The sequence below is a fragment of the Bufo gargarizans genome, chromosome 4, assembly GCF_014858855.1.
Source record: "Bufo gargarizans isolate SCDJY-AF-19 chromosome 4, ASM1485885v1, whole genome shotgun sequence".
NCBI lineage: Eukaryota > Metazoa > Chordata > Amphibia > Anura > Bufonidae > Bufo > Bufo gargarizans.
This window is the reverse complement of record NC_058083.1, coordinates 492,073,014-492,098,735: the sequence shown is the minus strand read 5'-3', so window position 1 is coordinate 492,098,735 and position 25,722 is coordinate 492,073,014. Positions and strand designations below refer to the sequence as shown.

The 25,722-nt window shown below is 46.1% G+C and overlaps 1 protein-coding gene across 1 annotated transcript in view; it reads left to right on the top strand.

Annotated features, from left to right (window-relative positions):
• The first annotated feature begins 348 nt into the window (after positions 1–348).
• Positions 349–25,722, top strand: part of MSH2 (mutS homolog 2) — a 123,409-nt gene continuing 98,035 nt past the window's right edge. Inside the window, exons 1-6 of the mRNA XM_044289667.1 lie at positions 349–596; positions 2,706–2,860; positions 5,935–6,213; positions 6,471–6,617; positions 8,377–8,526; positions 20,550–20,683. Coding sequence (XP_044145602.1) covers positions 389–596; positions 2,706–2,860; positions 5,935–6,213; positions 6,471–6,617; positions 8,377–8,526; positions 20,550–20,683 — 1,073 coding nt within the window. The 5' untranslated portion in view covers positions 349–388. The remainder of the gene's footprint in view (positions 597–2,705; positions 2,861–5,934; positions 6,214–6,470; positions 6,618–8,376; positions 8,527–20,549; positions 20,684–25,722) is intronic.

The window sequence follows — 25,722 nt, the reverse complement described above, 5'->3', positions numbered from 1 at the left end:
TATCTGCAGCTCTGAAATCCTTCAAACACATAGGGGGTTATTTATCAAACTGGTGTAAAGTAGAACTGGCGTAGTTCCCCATAGCAACCAACCAGATTCCACCTTTCATTATTTACAGCTCCTTTGAAAAATCAAAAGAGGAATCCCATTGGTTGCTATGGGCAACTAAGTCTGTTCTACTTTACACCATTTTGATAATTGACCCCCATAATATGAATTCATGTAGAGAAACGTTACTCTGGTAAGTGCTGGCTAGTGCCCCCACCTAAGATGGCGCTCCGCGCAGCACGTGCTTGCGTGATGACGCCGTTGCCGGGCGACGCGGCTCTTCCTACGTCCTGTCATCCTGTGTTGCTGCTGCTGCTCTGTGTTGGCGGGAGATTCCAGCATGGCCGTGCAGCCGAAAGAGAAGCTGTCCATGGACAGCGGGGCAGAGAGCGGCTTCATCAGCTTCTATTACTCCATGCCGGAGAAGCCGGACACCACGGTGCGGGTGTTTGACCGGAACGATTACTACACGGTTCACGGCGGAGATGCGTTATTTGCCGCCAAGGAAGTCTTCAAGACCAACGGGGTCATCAAGTACCTGGGATCAGGTGCAGACTTCACGACATTTGTAGTCTATGCCTTGCTTTACGTTACACGTGGGCCCTTGGTTCACCAGTGGCCCCTGGGCATGCTGCCATTTTTCCGCAGGAGCACCAGTGCCGTCACAGGTCGTCTCCTTTCATCTGCATGTGAAGGGTTAGGAGGTTTTCCGTTAGATCTGAAGGGCGCCTGCTTGGTTGCTATGACGACAGTGACCATCATGGAGGCTTGTGTAGATGATTTTTGGTACATGCCTTTTGTTTTTGCACAAAAATTTATTTTTTTTTATTTTTTTTACACTGCTGTCATCACTTCTGAACAGTGGGGGAGGAATGTGGTCGTCTAGGCGGACGCCACATTTAAAGGGCTTTGTGATATGGATGACGTCCTTGTGATAGGTCATCACTATGGGATCGGGGGGCTGACAACCTGCGCCCAGGGTCAGTCTCCAGCTGATCTCATATCCTGAGAGCGACATCAATATCACGGAAGCGAAATAAAGGGATAATACCAGTACAGGTGGGGGATTTGTAGACCCTTAGACTAGTACAGGTAATAATCCTCTGAAGTAAGATGGCAGGCTGGGGGCGAGGGCTACAAAGTGGTAAAGTTGATGAATTATTATAAGAGGATGGTGTTCTAAAAATGGGTGATCGCTAGCCCCATGTTAGTAGTGATTGTGGACAGTGAAATTAGTGTAAGGTCTGCAAGGGGCGGTGTACTAAAAAGGGCTATTACCACAGTTACAATAAATATTATAATATAGTAGAAAAACAATTGCAGTCGAGTTGAACAACAATTAAAATCCAGGATGCAGTAGATGTAGGTGCGGTATATCAAAATCACTGTGTGGGTACATTCAGACTAGCGTTATTCTTTTCCGGCACTGAATTCCGTCAGAGGGGCTCTATACCGGAAAATAACTGATCAGGCATATCCCCATGCATTCTAAATAGAGAGAAATCCTTTCCGGATGCATCAGGATGTCTTCAGTTCAGTCTTTTTGACTGATCAGGATGGCGATCATACTGCAGCATGCTACGGTTTTATCTCTGGGCAAAAAACTGAAGACTTGCCTGAATGCCGGATCCGGCATTTTTTTCCATAGGAATGTATTACTGCCTCAATGCCGGATCCGTCCTTCCAGTCTGCGCACGTGCAGACCTTTAAAAATACTAAAAAATAAATACTGGATCAGTTTTGCCAGATGACACTGGAAAAACGGATCCGGTATTACAATGCATTTTTCTGACTGATCAAGATCCCGATCAGTCTGAAAAATGACTGATCAGTCAGAAAAAATGACATGCGTTTACATACAGTTTGCCTGATCAGGCAGGCAGGCAGTTCCGGCAACGGTGAAAGTACCCTAAAACAAGAATAAAAAGATGTATTCACTCACTTTATTTGGGGGTGGGGGTGGGGGGTTTCAGTAGGATAACCTCAAGACACCTACAGATCCAATACCCCCCCCCCCCCCCCCCCCCCGTCCAGAATCACCTGTAGAATCGTAGATATTGATGGAAGCCCAATGCAAACCGGCTAGACCTGCACCAGATTTATCACTGGGCTGCAGAGACTCTGGGGGGCATTTATCCAGACCGCCATCCCCATAAGTCAGTCTTGATCCCCTGTGCGCTGACGTAATATGCGCCTTATAATAAATTAGGTTCATCGCTGGCACTCTGTGGGCCAGAAACTCAAACCTAGGCCAAATGCAAGTTGGCCTAAACCTGAGCTATAGCTTATGCCGCAAGCTATAGTACATCCAGTGGCCCAAATAGACTCAGCTCTTTCTGTTAAGCTCCACCCTCTTTTCGCACCACTTTAGAAAAATAGTGAGTAGCTCAGCTCAAAAAGTTGCAAATTATGGCACAAATACAGCACCGGAAAAACTACAGGTCTGCAGAGTTGCGTGTCCTGGCCTAACCCCTTCTCCATCACCCAACTGCAGGTCTAGACGGCCAGTCTAAGCGTCCGCCATCTACGGGACTGGTGTCGCTGTAGACGCTTTATTTCGGTACTTTAGACCCAGTCCTGAGTATTTGTAATTTGTCCCCTTTATCCTGATATCTTTATAACTGGATGTTACTATTTTTATTTTTTTTTAATTCTAGGAAGCAAGAAGCTGGAGAGCGTGGTGCTTAGTAAGATGAACTTTGAATCGGTGGTGCGGGATCTTCTCCTTGTTCGTCAGTATCGTGTGGAAGTTTATAAGAACAAGTCTGGAGGGAAATCCTCCAAGGACAGTGATTGGCATCTGGCTTTTAAGGTACTTCATGGTCTCGCGTGGCTGCACGGTCCTTGCTGTCACCTGGTTGGGTCCCCCGTGACCTTCAATGGTGTTGCAATGCGATGTGAAATTCGCACAAAATCCATCTAAATCTGATTTTTAACATGGTATATTCACATGTGGCTTTAATGCTTTCATATTCACACGATGGTAAAAAAAAATAAAAAAAAAAATGGGCATTGTCAATAGTGCCTATCGCCACTGTAGGAGTCGTGGGAGCGGTGAGAGTATTACGGAGAAGGCTCGTGCACATGTATAATCATGGTTGCCTAATGGACTCCTCGAACAGGCGTGAGACAGACGTCTATCCCGGTCTGTTTTCAAGCCCAGGCACGAAGACAGAGAGTCCCCACCATAAGGGGTCGTCTCTGGGCTAAGATATACCATAGGGCAGTGATGACGAACCTATGGCACGGGTGCCAGAGGCGGCACTCAGTGCCCTCTCTGTGGGCACCCGCACCCTGGAAGAAGTCCAAGGTGTAACACTATGCCTTAGACTTTTTCTGCCATTCATCAGCGCAGGGCGTGCTATGAATGGCACAGACAGCTCACTGAATGTAGGCAGGCTATTATAGATAAATGATAAAGTACATAAGAAGATATGTTATATTAGTATTCGGGGTAAATGGCCATGTTGGCACTTTGCGATAAATATGTGAGTTTTGGGTTGCAGTTTGGGCACTCGGTCTCTAAAAGGTTCACCATCACTGCCATAGGGTGATCTTTAGGGAAAGGTCTCCCCACCCTACAGTGATATCATATCTGTTGTTACATGGAGTCGTGTATCTTTGAGCAGGGACTGTGTATTAGGGATATTGTACTATATTGTATGATGAATTGATCACTCATCACCACTTACATTATATTTAGAGGGGACTAGTTTTTTTTTTACCAGTTATAATAAAGTATTTTGTTTTTAAGGGTCTTGTATTTTGCTGGAATTGGATTTATTATTTAAGACTCGGTTATCAGTTGGTAAAAAACACACATTTGAAATGGCAAAATGACCTATTTGTAATCAAGCAAAAATGGCCATGTGACTAACCCAATGGTTTGTAAAATGGTTGTGTGAATGTAGCCATACAAGGTTGATGACATTTAGGGGTCAGCTGCAGAAATGCTTTTGGTTTGTGAACTTGACCTTATGCATTGGAAGTTGCTGCCCATCTTCCTTGGTTCTACCATAGACATGCATGTTTGGTTAGGCCGAGCATGCTTCACTATTTGGGAGGCACAAAATATGTCATGGGTTACTATCCAATCTAGGCTTGTTTCGATACCAAAATTTTGATTCGGTCTCAATACCATAAAAAAAGTATTGCAATACTCGATACCATTCGATTCCACGCAAAAAAAAAAAACCCCCCCCCCCCCCCCCCCAAAAAGCTGCATGCATTCCGCATTTTATGGAACGGCCGGCCCATAATAGAACAGTCCGATCCTATTTTTTTGGGGGGGAACAAGGTGACTAAAAAAAGGTGAATCGCACAGGTTTTTTTTTTACTTTTTTTTCCTGTTACGGCGTTCACCGCATAGGACATTTTTTAAAAATTTTAATAGTTTGGCCTTTTCAGACGTGGCAATATGTAATATCTTTATTTATTGTTTATATATTTTATATGTAAAATTGGGAAAGGGGGCAATTTATACTTAATATTTAATGTTTTGTTTTTTTACTTTTTATTTTATATTACTTTTTTTTTAAACTTTTTATTTAATAACTTTTTCCCCCTTGGGGGCCAAAACCTGGGATCTTTTAATCCTTTGTCCTATTCACCCTAATAGAGCTCTATTAGGATGAATAGGATCTCACACTCTCCCTGCTGCTCTGTGCACACAGCAGCAGACAGATTACCATGGCAGCCAGTGCTTCAGTAGCGTCCTGGCTGCCATGGTAACCGACTGGAGTCCCAGGATTACACTGCTGGGGCTCTGATCAGAAGCTGCCACCAATGAAGAGGGGAGGCAACCCTGTGGCCACTGCAACCAATGATTTTAATACTGGTGGTGTTTGGGGGGGGACGCACTGCGCCACCAATGATACTGGAGGGGGGGGGGTTGAGGGGAGGGAATGATTTTAATACTGGTGGGAGGGCACACAGCGCCACCAATAATTATATAAAATTCCAAACTAATCATCATATGTACAGCGGCGCCCAGGGATTTCACTGCACTTACTATTATCCCCGGGCGCCGCTCCGTTCTCCCGCTATGCCCTCTGGTATCTCCGGTCACAAAGTTATAGTAGGCGGAGTCTGCCCTTGTTCTTCTGTAGTGCTGGCCAATCACATTGCAGAGCTCACAGCCTGGGAGAAGGAGACGCCCAGGAGAACAAGGGCAGTCTCCTCCTACTATAACCAAGTGACCGAACATACTGGAGGGCATAGCGGGAGAACGGAGCGGCGCCCAGGGATAATAGTAAGTGCAGTGAGATCCCTGGGCGCCGCTCTACATTTTGAATTTTTTGCCACATGAAAGGTCCTATTTAATACAGGAGGCGGTTGCGGCACCTGAGCGGTTAACTGCTGCTAATCGCCCCGCCAGCACCCACTTCCTGGATTTGTATTAAACATTTACTTTCATTGGTCGTGCAGTGCGCCCACCACTCTCTCCTCATTGGTGGCGGCAGCACAGGGGGAGGGAGAGACCGCTTCCTTCTCCCCTGTGCTGCTGAGGAGAACACGGAGCGCGGTGAGAGCAGCGCGCTCCTTGTTCTCTGATATTAGACAGCGCAATAGCGAAGCCTAGTATCGAAAAAAGGCAAATCCTGCTATCGAGGTCATTACCAGGCAAAAGTCTCAATTGGGTATCGAAAATTCGATACCCGAAACAACCCTAATCCAGTCACTACCCCCAGGGTAGATCCTGTGGAAATCCATACTGTGGAAATCCAGCTTGTACAGCTATATATATATATATATATATATATATATATATATATATATATATATATATATATATATATATATATATATATATATATATATATATATATATATATTCATAATTCCCTCTAGTATGATCACGTTAGTACATTTTTTTTCTTTTCTCAGGCCTCACCCGGAAACCTGACGCAGTTTGAGGAGATTCTGTTTGGCAACAACGATATGTCCTCTGCTGTTGGAGTGGTCGGTGTCCGGCTGGTCACTTCTGAAGGGCAGAGATTGGTTGGTGTTGGTTTTGTAGACTCCACGTTGAGGAAGCTCGGAGTGTGCGAATTTCCAGATAATGACCAGTTTTCCAATCTAGAGGCTTTACTGGTTCAAATTGGACCCAAAGAGTGTGTGATGCCTGGAGGAGATGCTGGTGGAGACATGGGGAAAATAAGACAGGTACGTCAGTGTGTGAGCAACATGGTGTTCCTGACTTTCACCCGACTACCAGACTATGCTGATGTCTAGTACTGGGCGCTGGCAGAGGCGAGGTTCTCATTTCTTTTTTGATCTTACCATATAACCGATTTCTGTGGTTTCGATAATCCTGTATGCTTCCTGGGGCTCTTGTGCTAGATTAGGGGGTTATCTGTCCTTTTTCTTTTGCCCTGAATTTTAGTTCTGATCTTTTGCATTTCTATAATTGTTTTTCGCAGATTATTCAGCGAGGTGGGATTCTCATTACAGATAGGAAGAAGTCAGAGTTTACCACAAAGGATTGTGTACAAGATCTTAACCGTCTACTGAAGGCTAAAAAAGGCGAGCAAATCACGAGTGCAGCATTACCAGAGATGGAGAAACAGGTACGCCTGCACCTAAACGTCTGATGGGTATGGCATAGCTGTGTGCAGGAGACTTCTGTGCTTCTGTACTATACACCTGCAGGAACTGCATCTGCCATTTTATGTTTAAAGGGAACCTGTCATGTGGATGTCATTGAGTCCAGCGTATATTTAATTCAGAGCTATAGCCACTCCCCTGCCCACCTGCTGCTGATTCATATGGAAAAAAAACTGTCATTCAGCAGCAGGTGGTCGGGGAGAGTCAGGAGCTCATGAATATTCATGACTCATTATTATCAGCTGGAGCTTTTTAATACAAGATGTTGGTAGATTGACTGGGTCAATTAAAGAAAGTGACCCAGCATTTTGCTAAGAGAATCAGTCACTTATTTATGTTGCCCTTAGTTAAGACACCTAAAACATGTGACAGGTTCCCTTTAAAGAGGACCTGTCACCTTTCCTGACATGAGAAAAGGGGGTCCGTCAGCACATCCCAATGTGCAGGTGCACGCTGCCATGGCTTAAAACACAGAAAAAAATATATACAATGCAACAGCACTGCAAACCAAATACAGTACTATAATGCCATAGTAATAGCAAACATCTCTTATTTTGTAAATTTGAGATTCTTGGCAAATACATTTTGTACAAAATTATTTGGGGCCCGTCTACCACACGTCAAGGCGATCTCTGTAAGACTGGAACCTAACACTAAATGCTACCAGTTATGTGCCATAACGGCCACCATAAAATTCAGGGAGTGCAGGTTGCACATGCATGCTGAGCCAGCTCTATACCTCTCCTGGTGCCAAAAGGCTTCCAGTGAGTGCAGAGAGATCAGACTCCAGCTTTATACTTACACTAATTAAAATCATCCTATGGGGCAGACAGGCTGGTCAGGGGTGCAAGACTAAATGGAGTCAGCCACACCTCCAGTACTAACTGCAAAGAAAAAAGGGGGTCAGTCAGCACATTCCAATGCACAGGTGCACACTGCCACGCTGTTCTAATAGCTACGTGCATTCCCCGTGTAATAACCACTCTGGAGCATCTATTCTTATGGCTCTATGTTGTACCATTTCTTTATTATTTCTACTAGAAGTTATGAATGAATTGCTAGCAGTCTGCAGTAAGGGTACAGGGGGGAGGTAACCAGTTGGGGGGGTGTACCTGCACAGACTGACTATCCAATCAGTGCTGCCATTTTCAGACTGTGCAGGGACCCCCCCCCAACGTGTTACCTTCCCCCTGTACCCTTACTGCAGACTGCTAGCAATTCATAAATAACTTCTAGTATAAATAATGAAGGAATGGCACAAGATAGTCATAAAACAAGATGTTCCAGGATTGTTATTACATAGGGAATGCATGTAGCTATTAAAACAGGCATGTCAGGAGTGGTGAAAGGTCCTCTTTAATGTTGTATGTGAGAATTATCTCCCTATTACAGAGAGACATGGAGGTACAAGAAGGACCCATAAACATTTACTAGTTTTTTTTCACCATGTTACTAGGCTATTTTCCCCTAGAAGACCATGCCTAGAGCATGAGTCCTACAGAAAACCTCTGTATGTCTCTGTATAATATAGAGGTATACAGCGGTACTGATCATTATGATCTTTAGCTGTAAGTATATAATTATCTCCAAACGGGGATATAGACTTAAGACCTCACAGGTAATTTTGGCCTCCTTTTTTCCATTATAAACCCTTCTCTCATCCCTTTTACCTACTTGCATGTAATTATTCTTGCGTTTGACACCAGCCTCCTGTAATCTTAGGTTGCCATGTCAGCCCTGTCTGCAGTCATGAAGTATCTGGAGCTGTTATCGGATGAGTCTAACTTTGGACAGTTTGCGATGACCAGCTTTGACCTGAATCAGTACATGAGATTAGATAACGCTGCAGTCGGCGCACTGAACGTCTTCCCCGTAAGTATCTCTCAAGAAAAGTAAGCAGTGCTGGACTTTAATTTAGAATTGCATTGTCGGAAACAAATGTATGACCTAACGGTGCCCGTATATGTTAGGTTAACATTGCTAAAATGAATGCTTTCGGCCAAAGCTGGGTTCACAGCTACACTGCTCAGTACTGCAGGGTAGTATCTTCTGCGCTGCTGCTTTTGAGGGTGTGGTGTAAGGAGATTGGGGGGGGGGGGGGCCAGGATCTCCTCTTTGTGCAGGGCATGGGAGACGTTTTGTAGATGGTCTTCATCCACTAGCTCATGGGGAGCCTGTAGAAGCGAAAACTGATAACTGCAGGGTGCGAATCATATACTGGCCAAATCTAGTGTTATTCTTCATGTACACAACAGCTTATTATCGGGACAAGTCCATAAAGCTATTTATTGTACCAAACTGCTCAAAAATTATTGTGCCATTTAGATGGTAGCTAAGAAGAAAGAGCGGACTCCTAACTTTCTTTTTTTTTTTGTGATGTGTGATTTCATATTTAGACAAACCTATCCTTATAAAAGGCTTTTGATAATGTAACCCACAAAAATGCAGCTTTTCACCCCACCCCCATAGTTATACTTGCCTTGTTTCCACTATTCTGCACATCCGTGGAAATCTTCATTTGGGTGGCTCCTTCCTTGCAATCCTAGAACCTGAGCATCTTTTGCGAAGGATGTACATTTAGTGAATACAGTGGGGGGGGGGGGGGGGACTTATCAAACCGGGTGCAAAGCAAACTGACTTAGTTGCCCATAGCAACTAGGGCTGGGCGATTTATTAAAATTAATTTACACGTTTAGTGTCTGATATTGATTTATAAAAGAAAATCATTGTATTGATAATTTTTTTAATAAATGTTTTCTTATTTTGGAGACCTGTATCAATCCTTGCTGCCTGCGCCATTAATCCTGGGGCCTGGCACTGACTGTAGCCCAGCTCCCACTGTAAAGTCTAGCATTTGGTGCTACTGGCTTCAGAGCCAGTTGGTGTGTTTTAACCCCTTGCTGGCATTTTTTTTTTTTTTTTTTTTTAGTTTAGTTCCCTTCTTTCAGAAGCTGTGTGTGTAAAATATATATATATATATATATATATATATATATATATATATATATATATATATATATATCTCTACATAGGTAGATATAGCCATAAACAACTTATTTGTCCGACTGAGGCCAAGAGTGTCTTTTTGTGTGTATATGTGTGTGTATATATATATAAAAAAAAGCAACGTTTCGGCTCAACATATATATAATTTCTTTCTCTATCATATTTTTTTTTTTTTAAAGGGGCATTCCCATCTCAGACAATGGGGGCATATGACTAGGATATGCCCCCATTGTCTGATAGGTGCAGGTCCCACCTCTGGTACCTGCATTGACACCAGGAACGGAGCGGGGAAGGTGGTGGCCGGAGGACACTGGGTTTTCTGGGGTCCTGCCACCACCAAGCGCTCTCCCCGTAGTAGTGAATAGAAGCGTACCCGTAGTAGTGAATGGAGGGTGGCTGCGCATGTGCTTCGTTCTCAGTGTAGGTGCGGGTCCCACCACTGGGACCTGAACCTACACTGAGAACGGAGCACATGCGCAGCCACCCTCCATTCACTACTACGGGGAGAGCGCTTGGTGGTGGCGGGACCCCAGAAAACCCAGGGTCCTCCGGCCACCACCTTCCCCGCTCCGTTCCTGGTGTCGATGCAGGTACCAGAGGTGGAACCTGCACCGATCAGACAATGGGGGCATATCCTAGCGATATGCCCCCATTGTCTGAGACGGGAAACCCCTTTTACATGGTAGTCAGTGGCACACATGGAGCCTTACATCTGAGGTACAAGTCAGAGAATATTCCTGAATGATACAGACGACGTAAGATATTCATGTCTTCCAGTGTTCTGAATAGGATATGCCATAACAGCCCGATTGTGGAAGTTCAAACTCTGCTGATGTCAAGGACTGAAACGACCGTGCCTTCTGCATTTCTTCAGCCCAACCCTGTTTGCACAGGGCGATGTGCTGCTGACGAGCGATGCCTTTTTGTGCCGCATAAAGGGCCGGGGCTGGCAACAAGCACTTGGGGAGAAACTGAAGACATAATGGGGGAATAAAATTATTCGGTATCTCCTTAATCGTTACAGCCCATACGATGTAGTGTTTGGTGAAGATAAAACAAAAAATGTAAGAAAAGTAAAATGCCTGCGATATCTACAGCAAAGTGATCTAAAAAGATATAGCCCATAAAGTAGAAAACAAGATTTCCTAAAAATTAAAAAATACAGTTCTGCTTCTCAGATTGCAGGGAGGCAGAAACTGGAAACGTGTTGCGTCCTGAGAGCCACATATGTTACGTGATAGATCCATTACCAGTCTATGACCTACGCTGGGATATATCATAGCAGATCTGTAATATCCACCATGGCTTCTGTAAGAATGGAAGCAGAGATGCCGGGGTGAACCGTCCTAAGGTCCTTTTACTGGGAGCGCTGAGGAGAGATACATTGGGGGTCATTTACAAAGACTGGCTTTTTACACTGGTCTTTGATTCCCCTATGCACTGCTGGAGGATTTGCCCAATTTATGAGCACCTCGTCAACAGTCCATATGCCTGGAGTAAAAAAGATTTCAGCGCTTGACTGGAGTAGTTACGCCTCTTTTTACGAATAGTAAGCTGAACCACACCCAAGTAGGATAAAAATTGCCATGCGACAAAATATCGTCACAGGGGAGTTTAACAAGTCGCAAAAAGAGCTTATGCAACTTTTTTTATGCAAAAAAATGGCATAAAAATGTTTGCAAATGTCCCCCATTGTATTGCACAAAGCTGATCTGGTTGTACTGCACGGACGCTGCGGGTCTGCCGAGTTGCTTCCATAGAGCAACATCTAGATCACAGATAGCCTTGAGCTGAGCTCTCTGCAGACCAGCCTCCAGCGCATGTTACAGCAGGCCTGATTATCATGTGGGAGGCACAGGTATGTTCTTGTGTTCAGGAATGTCTGCACCGTGCAAGAACGTGCAAGATTTGGTTTTGTGGTAAAAGAGAGGAACCTGAGGGTTTTCTTCATGATTTGTGCAAAATATAACGAAGGTAACGGAAGCCGTGAATAAATATGACAGCCGCACCTTTGTCTGTCAGATCACATATAATATGTCTACTTTAACCTAGTGGAACTGGTGGCAGGCTTTGGGATCCTGTTATGATGCCTGCGGCTCTGAGAAATTCAGATGGAAGGAGATGACTCTGAGAAGACGCGTTGTGCTCCACGAACAACGAAAGGTCCCCCATAAACATTACTGTATTGTCGGGCGGCAGTCTGTGTGGGGAGCTCTTGATTCTTCCCCCGACAGATGATGTTGGGGATGAGAAGGATCAGATGAAGTCAAAGGGCGGACTGGGACCTTAAAGTGTCCCTGGAAAAAATTCTAAAAGTGGCCCCGTTTTGTCATTGGGTCCAAATTGATGGAAGGCAAGGGCCAGCAATACCATATTGTGGCACATTTTACCACCGCAACAGAGCCAAATACCACAGTCCATCACAAAATACATCCCGCCAAAACTTCCGCCGGCCGTGAAATTTCCCTGTAAGGTCTATGGCCAATCCGCCCCTGGGCGAAGTGAATATTTTTCCCAGGAGATAAGGCACTGTCAGAAGTGTCTGGCAGTGGCCTTCTTCCCTCTCCACACTGAATACATGTGCGGCCGAGCTGAAGGTGGATGTGTATGGTGGAGTCAGGAGAGATCGTTATTGAATGTGTATAGCCACCCTAAGGCACCAGAATTATCCCAAATCACTTTGTGAGAACTCACTATTGCAGACACTGCATTCGGTGCTCCCCACTGCAACAGGCCAGATGCAGTGCAATAGCGTTTAGGCATACTACCAATCATGCCATGTAAAATCTCATAAAATAGCGTGAAATCAAGCTAAAACCCCCCGACTCTAGTTTTTCCTAGGTTCTGCTTGGCCGCGAAGAAACAGAACCTAGGAGGTTGCACATGCTTTTCAATTCCATCAGAGGCAGCAGCGACTTTCCCACATTTTTACCATTTAGACAGAATTGGTCTGAGGTCTAACTCTGATCTAGTGCTCCAACATATGCAACTATATTGGCATACAGGAGTAGAGTTGTTGCGATACCAAATTTTTGATTCGGTTTCGATACCATGAAAAAGTATTGCGATACTCGATACCATTCGATACCACGCAAAAAAAATAAACAAAAAAAGCCACGTGCATTCCTCATTTTTAAAAATGGCGAATCACGCAGTTTTTATTTTATTTTTTCTGTTCCGGCATTCACCACCTAGATTTTTTTTTTTATATTTTAATAGTTTGGACTTTTCTGACGTGGCGACGTAATATGTTTATTATTTATATATTTTATATGTGAAATTGGGAAAAGGGGGTGATTTATACTTCATATTTTAGTGTTTTTTTTTTTTTTTTTACACTTTTTATTTAATAACTATTTCCCCCCCTTAGGGGCTAGAACCTGGGATCTTTCATCCCTTTTCCTATTCAGCCTGATAGATCTCTATCAGGGTGAATAGGACTTCACACTGTCCCTGCTGCTCTGTGCTTTGTGCACACAGCATCAGGGATGTTACCATGGCAACCAGGGCTTCTGTAGCGTCCTGGCTGCCATGGTAACCGATCGGAGCCCCAGCATTACACTGCTGGGGCTCCGATCAGAAGCTGCCACTGCACCACCAATGAGGGGAGGGGAGAGGTCCCTGATTTTAATACTGGGGGGTTGAGATGGGCCGGCGCACTGTGCCACCAATGATTTTAATGGGTTGGGGGGCACACTGCACCACCAATGATAATTACCCCTTTATACAGGAGGCGGGTACTGGCAGATCAGCGGCAGTTAACTGCCGCTGATCGCAGCTCCCTGTCAGGGGCAGGGTGCCGGCAATGCGATTCTGCTGCCAGCACCCGCCTCCTGTATGTGTTAAAGACTGACTACTATATGGGACTCCAGACTTTCACTATCAGGCCACACAGAGCGGCGCCCAGCGATGTCTCAGCACTCACCATTAGTCCTGGGCGCCGCTCCGTTCGCCTGCAGTGCTCCATTACTGTCTCCTCTCCTGCTCCACATGCTGCTGATTACTATCGGAGCGATGGGAGGAGACATCAGCTTCACTAGTGGGCGTTCCTTCTCCCTGGCTGTAGCGCTGTCCAATCGCAGCGCAGGGAAAAGGAACGCCCACTAGTGAAGCTGATGTCTCCTCCCATCGCTCCGATAGTAATCAGCAGCATGTGGAGCAGGAGAGGAGACAGTAATGGGGCACTGCGGGCGAACGGAGCGGCGCCCAGGACTAATGGTGAGTGCAGAGACATCGCTGGGCGCCGCTCTGTGTGGAAATAAACCTATCATTGGTGGCGCAGTGCGCCCGCCCCTCCTCCGCCCCTCTCTTCTCATTGCCGCCTTTCCTCCGTGGTGCCGCCCCTCCTCCGCCCCCTCTCTTCTCATTGCCGCCCCTCCTCTGTGGTGCCGCCCCTCCTCCGCCCCTCTCTTCTCATTGCCGCCCCTCCTCCGCCCCTCTCTTCTCATTGGTGGCAGCGGCAGCAGCACAGGGGGGAGGGAGGACAGCTTCCTTCTCCCCGTGCTGCTGAGAGAACATGAGCGCGCCGATAGCAGCGCGCTCATGTTCAGAGATACTAGACTGCGCAGAAGCGCAGCTCAGTATCGAAAAAACGGAAATCGATACCGGGACAAAAGTATCGATTGGGTATCGAAATTTCGATACCCGCAACAACCCTATACAGGAGCATGCAAAAATCTATACGGCCTTGTATGTGTTATTGTAACTCCGCCCCGTTCACTCCAATGGAGCAGAGCTCGAATGCCACACAGGTGTGGGGCTGTCTTTAAAAGAAAGGACACCCCCTTTGAATTGGCAGTCCAGCTAGAAGGATCCCATGCAGGGACGGAGGGTGGTACATGATTCAGAAACTATGGAATTAGTAGAACTACAGGTAACAGCACACTGCTAGTCAATTGCACAAAGATATAAGCAAATACTGAATAGAAAATTGCTGCTTGGTGGCCATACTTACTGCAAGGGCAGTTAGAAGCTCTCTGCGCATATAATTGATAAAAAAAATATGTCTGGCCCATCTACCGGACGACAAGGTGGCTTCTAATCAGACGGGGCCTACTCTAACATATGCCTCTCCTGGGCTTACAGCCTACAATCTGGGCAAAGTAGCACCCAGCTATATCCTACACATGCCTCTCCTAGGCTGTCAGCCTGCAATATGGGCAAAGTAGAATACAGTTGTACAATCCATCTATTTAAATGCACATGGTAAATGGGTGGTGGTGCACGATTCAAACTCGCCACCAGGGGCAGTGACAATAGGGAAGAAAAACAAACAAACCAGCACCTCCATAATAAGTAAAGCTGAGAACGCAGGTGCGCGCTACCTTGGCTGAAACACAATGGAATTAGGAGAACTCGTTTGTTTTTCTTCCCTGATTCAGAAACTAGTCATGGATCGCCTGAGAATTTGAGCCATTAAAGTGCGTCTGAAATGTGGGGTTAGTCGTGTAGCTGTAGTCTTATGGTTGCCCAGGAAAATACGCTACTTTGCTGCACATTTTCTACGGAGGTCTTTTCGTGCTTGTCTTATATCTGAATAGAAACCTGTTCAGACAAGACTCCGTCTCCTCCAGCTGAATGGATTTCCTGAGTGATTAGAGCGGGGCAGGGGTATAGAAAAGAAGGTATTTATCGGAATGGTATTCACACTCCTCAACTAGGAGCCAACTAGTGCTACGATCTAGCTCTGGGATCAGCAACCGCCCGCACTCCACCTGTTCTGAAACTAAAACTCCCAGAATCCTCCTTTCACTTCTATGGGAGTTACAATAACAGCCGAAGAAGTGTGCATGCTGGGAGTTGTAGTTTCACAGCAGCTGCAGTGCTGAAGGTTGCTGATCCCTGATCTAGGTCATACAAAGGGCTTGTTGGGTTTCATGATGTCCGCATGCTCTAATGGTACCTTACCTATTGAGGATTGTGACCAGTGCACAGTCTAATGAAGCATGAGTGACACTCGGTATAGCTTGCAGCTCGTACCGAGGTTGTCGACCAGCTGCTGTCCTGGTTATCTAATCTGCTTAGTTCTGCTGTGATGCCGCTCTTACGCCTGTATTTGCTGCTGTTTTCAATGAAGTAAAAAATTGGATCCCCTTGAATTTTGCACTTGGACTCCCTGTATTGTGTCTGCTCCAGTCCCCGTAGTCAGATCATTGTATTTCTACCATAGTGTTTAGATGAGATGACTAGAGCTGTACATGCATGCTCGGCCAGCTGACGGCTATCTCTCCCAGTGCATATATGCTCGTCTCGGCCCTGTGCACATGTATAGTGAGTGGGGAGAATGGAAGGATCGGGCACTAGAAATCCAACATGCCTGAAGGCGAGAAGCCCAATACACATCAGATGTTCAGATGGCATACTGTACCCCCAATGTGTGCGGCCAGGGTTAGGCTACGCTGCTGACGCTCTGCCGGCAATGCATGCAAATGGCTTATATTATACCCCAGCGAAAAAGCAATCTGGTATATTGAATATGAACTTTAATATCTATGATGTGTTCACAATTGTTTCAGATCTCGCTTACAAAAACTGTGGCTTAACCCATTGAAATGACGAAATTCAGTTTGATTTCTGCTGTGGAGTCTTAAAAAAAATTCACAGCATAATTGACCATGGCAAATCCATGTCATGTGCTCATTGCTGTAGGCTGTGTTGGAACGGAGGACACCTTGTGTAAGGCTACTTTCACACTCGCGTTTGGTGCGGATCCGTCATGGATGTGCACAGACTGATCCCAGGGGCGGACATAGACAGCAGAGGGCCCCTGTGCAAAGAATGTGCCTGGGCCCCCCTCCCCAAACCACACATACAGACGTACATATATACAATAGATACAGTGACCCCTTTAAGGCTACACAGTGCTTTTGGCCAACAATGTGTCGTGCAACCAAGGATCACAGCAGACGCAATGCATTGAGTTAAAATGAATGGGGTCGCATTGTGAACTTGAAGTTTCTTAAAGTCACTATTGAAAAGTTGCAAGAAATTCAGCAGTTTGGATTTTTTTGTGACCTTCAGGTCAAGACCTCATTTACTTCTACTAGTTGTGATGTATGGTAGTATCGCTGCAATCTTTGGCTGCATGATGTGTGTTGCAGCCACAGCCACCTTGTGGTGCCAGCCTAAGGGCCCATTTTGACGGCTGTGCTTTACTGTCCGCAAATTGCGGATCCACAAAACACGGAGACTGGCCATGTGCGTCCTATTAAAGAAAATGCCTATTCTTGTCTGCAATTGCAGACAAAAATAGGACATGTATTGTTTTTGCGGGGCTGTGGAAAGGACATGGATGTGGACAACACGCAATGTGACGCTGTTGAAATAATTGGATCTACACCAATTCTGTAAAATTACAGAACAGATGTGGACTCCTTCATAGGCCATCTGAATGAGCCCTAACACACATGCAGGCCCTGTCACATACACACGGTCATACATCCTCACACATGCAGGCCCTGTCACATGCACACGGTCACACATCCTCACACGTGCAGGCCCTGTCACATACACACGGTCACACATCCTCACACATGCAGGCCCCGTCACATGCACACGGTCACACATCCTCACACATGCAGGCCCTGTCACATGCACACGGTCACACATCCTCACACATGCAGGCCCTGTCACATACACACGGTCATACATTCTCACACATGCAGGCCCTGTCTCATACACACGGTCACACATGCAGGCCCTGTCACATGCACACGGTCACACATCCTTACACATGCAGGCCCTGTCACATGCACACGGTCACACATCCTCACACATGCAGGCCCTGTCACATGCACACGGTCACACATCCTCACACATGCAGGCCCTGTCACATACACACGGTCATACATTCTCACACATGCAGGCCCTGTCACATACACACGGTCACACATGCAGGCCCTGTCACATGCACACGGTCACACATCCTTACACATGCAGGCCCTGTCACATGCACACGGTCACACATCCTCACACATGCAGGCCCTGTCACATACACACGGTCGGTCACACATCCTCACACATGCAGGCCCTGTCACATACACACGGTCACACATGCAGGCCCTGTCACATGCACACGGTCACACATCCTTACACATGCAGGCCCTGTCACATGCACACGGTCACACATCCTCACACATGCAGGCCCTGTCACATGCACACGGTCACACATCCTCACACATGCAGGCCCTGTCACATGCACACGGTCACACATCCTCACACATGCAGGCCCTGTCACATACACACGGTCATACATTCTCACACATGCAGGCCCTGTCACATACACACGGTCACACATGCAGGCCCTGTCACATGCACACGGTCACACATCCTTACACATGCAGGCCCTGTCACATGCACACGGTCACACATCCTCACACATGCAGGCCCTGTCACATACACACGGTCCACACATCCTCACACATGCAGGCACTGTCACATACACACGGTCACACATGCAGGCCCTGTCACATGCACACGGTCACACATCCTTACACATGCAGGCCCTGTCACATGCACACGGTCACACATCCTCACACATGCAGGCCCTGTCACATACACACGGTCGGTCACACATCCTTACACATGCAGCCCTGTCACCATCACACTTACACATGCGCCTGTCACATGCACACGGTCACACATCCTACACATGCAGGCCTGTCACATACACACGGTCACACATCCTACACATGCAGGCCCTGGTCACACATTCCTACCATGCAGGCCCTGTCACATGCACACGGTCACACATCCTCACACATGCAGGCCCTGTCACATACACACGGTCGGTCACACATCCTCACACATGCAGGCCCTGTCACATACACACGGTCGGTCACACATCCTCACACATGCAGGCCCTATTTTACACTACATTACATACAGATCCCTTCCTCACTACCTGGCTGTGTTGCTGTTTCTTGTGTCCTCAACCAGGCTCCTCCCCCTCTCAGTAGCGGAGCTCCTCCCCCTCTCAGTAGCAGGGCTCGGTCTCCACACAGCAGCATCGGGTCCGTGCTTCCTTCCTCACTGATTAGCAGTGCTGGCCCATTGGAGGAGAGCTTGTCACTGCTTTTGAGTGACAGTTTTTAGTCCAATCAGCTCTCTTGGTCAGTAAGGTTGGGTCCACAAGGTCATATTTTCAAGAAAATCGCGTAAAAATGCGTTGTTTTTTTTGCTGCGATTTTGTAAAAATCAGACCCTGTGGACACAGCCTTACTGACCAGGAGTGCTGATTACACGAAAACCTGTCAGTCCCTGAGCAGCACATTATCTTTCAGTCTAAAGTTCAGGAAGGGGCCCCACTCACGTGGACCAGTCCAAGCTGTATGGGCCCCCTCGCACACTGGGCCCCTGTGCAGCTGCACCAGCTGCACAGGCGGTATGTCCGCCCCTGACTGATCCGTTCAGATAAAACAACTGTCTGCATCCATTCAGAACGGATCCGTTTGTATTATTTGTAACATAGCCAAGACGGATCCGTCTTGAACACCATGGAAAGTCAATGGGAGACAGATACGTTTTCTATTGTGCCAGATTGTGTCCCATTGACTTACATTGTGTGTCAGGACGGATCAGTTTGGCTCACTTTCGGCAGCGTTTTGGTGTCCGCCTCCAGAGCGGAATGGAGACTGATCGGAGGCAAACTGATGCATTCTGAGCGGATCCTTATCCATCCAGAATAAATTAGGGCAAAACTGATCCGTTTTGGACCGCTTGTGAGAGCCTTGAACGGTTCTCACAAACAGAAAGCCAAAACGCTAGTGTGAAAGTAGTCTAAGATGCTTGTGTGATATCAGTTGTATGTTTGTTCAATATTATTATTTAAAGGGGTTATCTGGTTTCAGGCTATTGTTGACTTAAAGGGCTTATCTGGGAATTTGATATTGATTACCTATCCTCAGGATCGGCTGTTGGAAGAGGCCGCAGATCTGCGCGAGCGCCTAGGCCTGTGACATCGTTGTACATCGTTGTCACGTGGCCTAGAAACGGCTCAGTCCCATTTAAGTGAATGAGGCTGACCTGCAGTACCAAGCACAGCGCCATCAATTGTATAATGGCTGTGCTTGGTTAGCTGTGAGGAGGCCACGGAGCTCCAGTGAGTGCAGTGGCCTCTTCAGATCTGCTATTGGTGAACTGTCCTGAGGATGGGTCACCAGTATCAAATTCCTGAACCACTCCTTTAATCTCAGGATAGATCATCACTGTCATCCCTGACAGCCAACACCCTTGCGATCAGCTATTTGAAGTTGCAGTGGAGCTCATGGAAGCGCTTCATCCTCATCAGTGTTTACTGCATGCCGTCCCTTGTAGCAGTGGTATAGTGCCATTACAGCTTCCTCTAACTGTAAAGTGACTGGGAAAGACGGCTGTAATTACATGGCCCTTCCACTACAAGGTAGATGGCAGGCAGGTAAACATTCAGGAGGATGCAGCACTTCACAAGCTCCACGGCCCCTTCAGCTGATCGCAGGGGTGATGAGAGTTGTCACCCACCGATCTGATATTGATGACCTATCCTGAGGGTAGCTCATCAATATCATGAAACTGGACGGTACTAGAACTACAGCTCCGACCGTTATGTAGTTGATGGAACTGGTAACTGCAGCGCTGCTCCCAGTTACCACTTACATTCACTGCACAATGGACAGAGCTGTAGTTCTGGTCCAGAGGACAAAAAAACTGGCACACGGACCACACACGTGGATGAACCGCTGACCATCATGTCATCACAGACTCGGACGTGTGAAAGAGACCTAAGTCTGCAGGTGACAGGCAGGGGCTGAGCGGTTGTAGTAGGGTCAGTCTCTACTGCCTCTGGTACTTTTACGGTGGTGAAAATGGCGATTGATCCTCTGTATTTTCATTGTCTTCCAATTCTCTTAAAGGGCTCCGCTGAGGACACTAGTGGGACACAGTCACTGGCCGGATTGTTAAATAAGTGTAAAACCCCCCAGGGGCAAAGGTTGATCAACCAGTGGATTAAACAACCCCTAATGGACAAGAACAGGATTGAAGAGAGGTAAATGCGAAGCCTGTACATGAATGTGTTGTGGCATAAGGCTACTTTCACACTCGCGTTTGGTGCAGATCCGTTTAGATAATACAACCGCCTGCATCCGCTCAGAACGGATTAGTTTGTATTATCTTTAACATAGCCAAAACGGATCAGTCTTGAACACCATTGAAAGTCAATGGGGGACGGATCCGTTTTCTATTGTGCCATATTGTCAGTGAAAACAGATCCGTCCCCATTGACTTCCATGTGTGTCAGGACGGATCCGTTTGGCTCAGTTTCGTCAGACGGACACCAAAACGCTGCAAGCAGTGTTTTGGTGTCTGCCTCCAAAGCGTAATGGAGCCAAACTGATGCATTCTGCATCTTTTTCCATTCAGAATGCAGAAAGGGCAAAACGCCAGTGTGAAAGTAGCCTATGCCACTCATTTACTACTACTATGTGTGCCATCAAATAATAGTTTTATGCCCAGTGACTGCACATTTAGTGCCCAATTGACACCACGTCTATGGTTATCTCCCACCAGAGGAATCTTCTGGGATATATGCCAATCTGCTCATAGACTTGAATGGCCAAACTTGCTGTATGCTAATGGCATATGCATCCGAAAGTATAGTTGGTGCAGATTTGATGGAGTTTCTGTACCAAATGCACACCAATGTGTTATGTGATTTTCCCCGATCTTGCCCTTTGCATTGCAAAATTTGCACTGAAAATCGGCACAAGCGATTGATATGCGCTGTGCGTTTCAGAATCTGCCGTCTTGCTGTGCACCATGATAACCTTTGAAACCTTACGGCATGCTCTTCTTGCTGTTCCAGTTTCAATGTTGAGTATATATTGCCGGAGGACGGGAGCAAAACCGTAAACCTCATGGCCACATACCTCCAAGCATACGGTAGCTGGTATCCTGCTTCTAGGCAAATAATGGAGTCAGGGCTGTATTAACAGCATGTTTAAAGCTACAGTCATCCTAAACAGTCACTTTTTTTTAAGGGGAAGGTTATAAAGATTCTGCATAGGGTAAATCAATAAAATTAGTTATTCTCCTCTTACTGATCCCCCTGCTCTTCCCATTCCAACAGTTCAGGATCCCAGACCAACGTAGTAGCAGTAGGAGCAGCCTTTAAAACAGTAACCCGTCAGCGCCCCTCTTTAAAGTCCAGGGCGGTGCTGGCTTTGGAACATCAAGCCTTGCTTTATCTGTGCTTGGCTTCCTAGCCATGGCGCTTGGCATCACGCCCAGCAGCTTCATGAGGCTTTGATGCTTGCAGGTATTACCTGAGGTCCTGTGACGGAGCTTTGAAGTTCAGCGGAGTCATAGCATTGGTTTGCATTTTATTTAAAGCTGGCTTTCAGCAGCCAATTATAAAACTTCCCGCATTGTGCCTTACAAATCTAATCCTTGTACAATGGATCATGAGATTGAGACTGCAAAAACCAGTCAGACGTCTGCTTTCTCTTTCTAAATCGGGAATTGGCGATTCATGTTCACTCTACATTACTCATCCAACGTTTACATAGATATACTTTTGGGGCGTGCTCGATTTATTTTTTAAGAAACTGAAGGACCCCGTTTGGCCATAAAGTAGTCATTCCTTAAAGGGGTTGTCTTATCTAAAAAAAACACTGGCATCACTGATACTTGGCAAACAAATGATTTTGGCAGTGGTAGAGTAGGTTATACATTTCCCTTGCTGCGGTAGTTTTACATGGTGACCATTCACTGCCACAAGGATCTCTGCTTGTAAATGGCTGTGGCTTGTAGTAAGGGTCTTGTGCAGGGAACCTCTACAATAGGCCCACTTCTGAAAGGGCATCTGTCAGCAGTTTTGTACCTATGACACTGGCTGACCTGTTCCATGTGCTCTTGGCAGCTGAAGACATCTGTGTTGGTTCCATGTCCATATCTGCCCACATTGCTGAGGAAAATGATGTTTTATTACATGCAAATAATCCTCTAGGAGCAACGAGGGCGTTGCCGTTACACCTAGAGCCTTTGCAGTCTCTGCAACTGCTGCACCCTCTCTACTTTGACAGGGCCAGGTGTGATGTTTTCACTGCCTGGCCCTGTCAAAGTGCAGACAGAGCAGAGCCTCTAGGTGTAACGGCAACGCCCCCGTTGCTCTTAGAAACGAATTTGCATATATATTTAAATATAATTTTTCTCAGCAATGCGGACACGTATGAACATGGGACCAACACAGATATCTTCAGCTGCCAAGTGCCAGTGTAACAGGTCAGCCAGTGTCATAGGGAAAAATACGCTGACAGATGCCCTTTAAATCTTGCAGGTGTCTTCATTAGGGCATGTGTGGAGATTGTAGTGCTGCAGAGAGTGGCAAAACTACCTGGTGAAATAATGGCACAAACCACTTCTGTTGTGTTGGCTCGGGGCTCGGGGGGGTCAAAAGGAACCAGCAACTAAAACTTATTGTCCTGCTCCCCCATTTAAGACCTGTGCTGCAGCCCAAATATTGCAGCTAGAGCCTGGTGTCATTTAAAAGCTAAGATTCTGGGATTTATCATTATATCACTATCTAGGCTCTATTCTATATACCCAGTACTTGATGTATTACATATGCCCTTGACATTAATAGAAGCTCAGACTTTTATCTCCTATTTAAGGGGATATCTCCTATTTAAGACTTCTTTAAGCCGCTGAATCGCGAGGCATCAATTGTAGTAAAATAGTCGTGTTCTTCCAAACTGCACCGCATTATACACCAGATCCTGTGTGACACGCTATCGGCCTTATATTTTTGTATTAGCTGCCTGTCTCCCTCTAGTGGTAGATACCAAGGATAAATACTTTTTATCTTATGGGCAACTTTACGGCGTTTTTCTATTCTATTGGACTGTATCCTGGGCTAAAAAAAACACATGTGGTTAGTTTTTTTTTATTAAAAATGTTTGCATGTTTTCTTCTGCAGCTTGCATGTATTACAATACACAGCGAGCTGGTTGTTGCAGTTCTCAGTCCAGCAGACCGACTCTGATTGTTAGTTTTCGGTTCCTCCTGTCTTCTGCCGAACGATTATCAAAGCTCAGTTCTAATCCAATCAATTTTGATCAACTTTGACTAGATCAGAATTGAGCTTAGTTGTCATCAAGGAGAAAAATGGTTTTAAAATGTATAACAATAAAAAAAAAAAAATTGTAAAGATGTTTTTAGCCCAACATATACAGCCAATGCAATAAGTGGCCTAGATGTGTCCATGGCCTTTAGGAAGAGTTACCTGTGTCAGAAAAGGGGCACAGCTTAAGATGTCACCTTGCTTTTTTTTCCTGCTCCAAAATTCACATCCTGATGTAGCACCTTGGCAGGGGGTGAAAAAGGGAACCCTGGCAGTAACTTGGACAACTTTACCCTGAAATTGTTTCCTACACTTTTCCCTAATAAGTAACGATCAGTTTGTCAGGGGAACAACGGGAATGATAGCAGTCTGGTCAGAGGACAGGACATCATACACGATGATTATTTGTTGACCATCATGTCCATGGTGAACAAAACCACCATCCCCTGATGGAAGCAGAAGGTATGTAAAGGTGGAAACCCCATCACTTCCAGTATAGTACGTATATTGTTTACAAATGTAGTTCACTGGTGTCCTGATCACATGTCGCTGTTTCTACCCTGGGGCTAGTTTCCATGTTCTAGTTTCAGACCTTGCTGTGAATAATATGGGTGCGGCAGTTTCACTCTGTGCATACTGCCGGGTAATAAACTTATATGATAATAAGGAAACGTAAAGTAAATCTGACATAACTGGAAGTATGATTAAAAAAGGAACCAAATGACATTGTAACAGGAGAGGACAGGGCTATTGGGTTTGTCACACCAGGAGGGGACGAGACTTTTGAGTCTGTCGTAGCCGCGGAGGGCAGGACTGTTGGGGGCGGGGGTCTGTCGTAGCCGCGGAGGGCAGGACTGTTGGGGGCAAAGCAAGGAGCTTTGTTATTGGTTGGTTATTGGCGCCCCAGAGCAATACAAGTCGGGTCGGGGGGGGGGCGGTTCCCAGGGGTTGCTGTAGTAAGGTCTTTCAACAGAATCTGCAACAGAGTCAACAAACGCAGCCTTCAACACAGATGTGAACAAGCGCTGGCCTACTTATTATGTATTTTGTACAAACCGGATTCCAAAAAAGTTGGTACACTATACAAATCGTGAATAAAAACTGAATGCAATGATGTGGAGGTGCCAACTTCTAACATTTTATTCAGAATAGAACATAAATCACGGAACAAAAGTTTAAACTGAGAAAATGTACCATTTTAAGGGGAAAATATGTTGAATCAGAATTTCATGGTGTCAACAAATCCCCAAAAAGTTGGGACAAGGCCATTTTCACCACTGTGTGGCATCTCCCCTTCTTCTTACAACACTCAACAGACGTCTGGGGACCGAGGAGACCAGTTTCTCAAGTTTAGAAATAGGAATGCTCTCCCATTCTTGTCTAATACAGGCCTCTAACTGTTCAATCGTCTTGGGCCTTCTTTGTTGCACCTTCCTCTTTATGATGCGCCAAATGTTCTCTATAGGTGAAAGATCTGGACTGCAGACTGGCCATTTCAGTACCCGGATCCTTCTTCTACGCAGCCATGATGTTGTGATTGATGCAGAATGTGGCCTGGCATTATCTTGTTGAAAAATGCAGGGTCTTCCCTGAAAGAGATGACGTCTGGATGGGAGCATATGTTGTTCTAGAACCTGAATATATTTTTCTGCATTGATGGTGCCTTTCCAGACATGCAAGCTGCCCATGCCACACGCACTCATGCAACCCTATACCATCAGAGATGCAGGCTTCTGAACTGAGCGTTGATAACAACTTGCGTTGTCCTTGTCCTCTTTGGTCCGGATGACATGGCGTCCCAGATTTCCAAAAAGAACGTCGAATCGTGACTCGTCTGACCACAGAACAGTCTTCCATTTTGCCACACTCCATTTTAAGTGATCCCTGGCCCAGTGAAAACGCCTGAGCTTGTGGATCTTGCTTAGAAATGGCTTCTTCTTTGCACTGTAGAGTTTCAGCTGGCAACG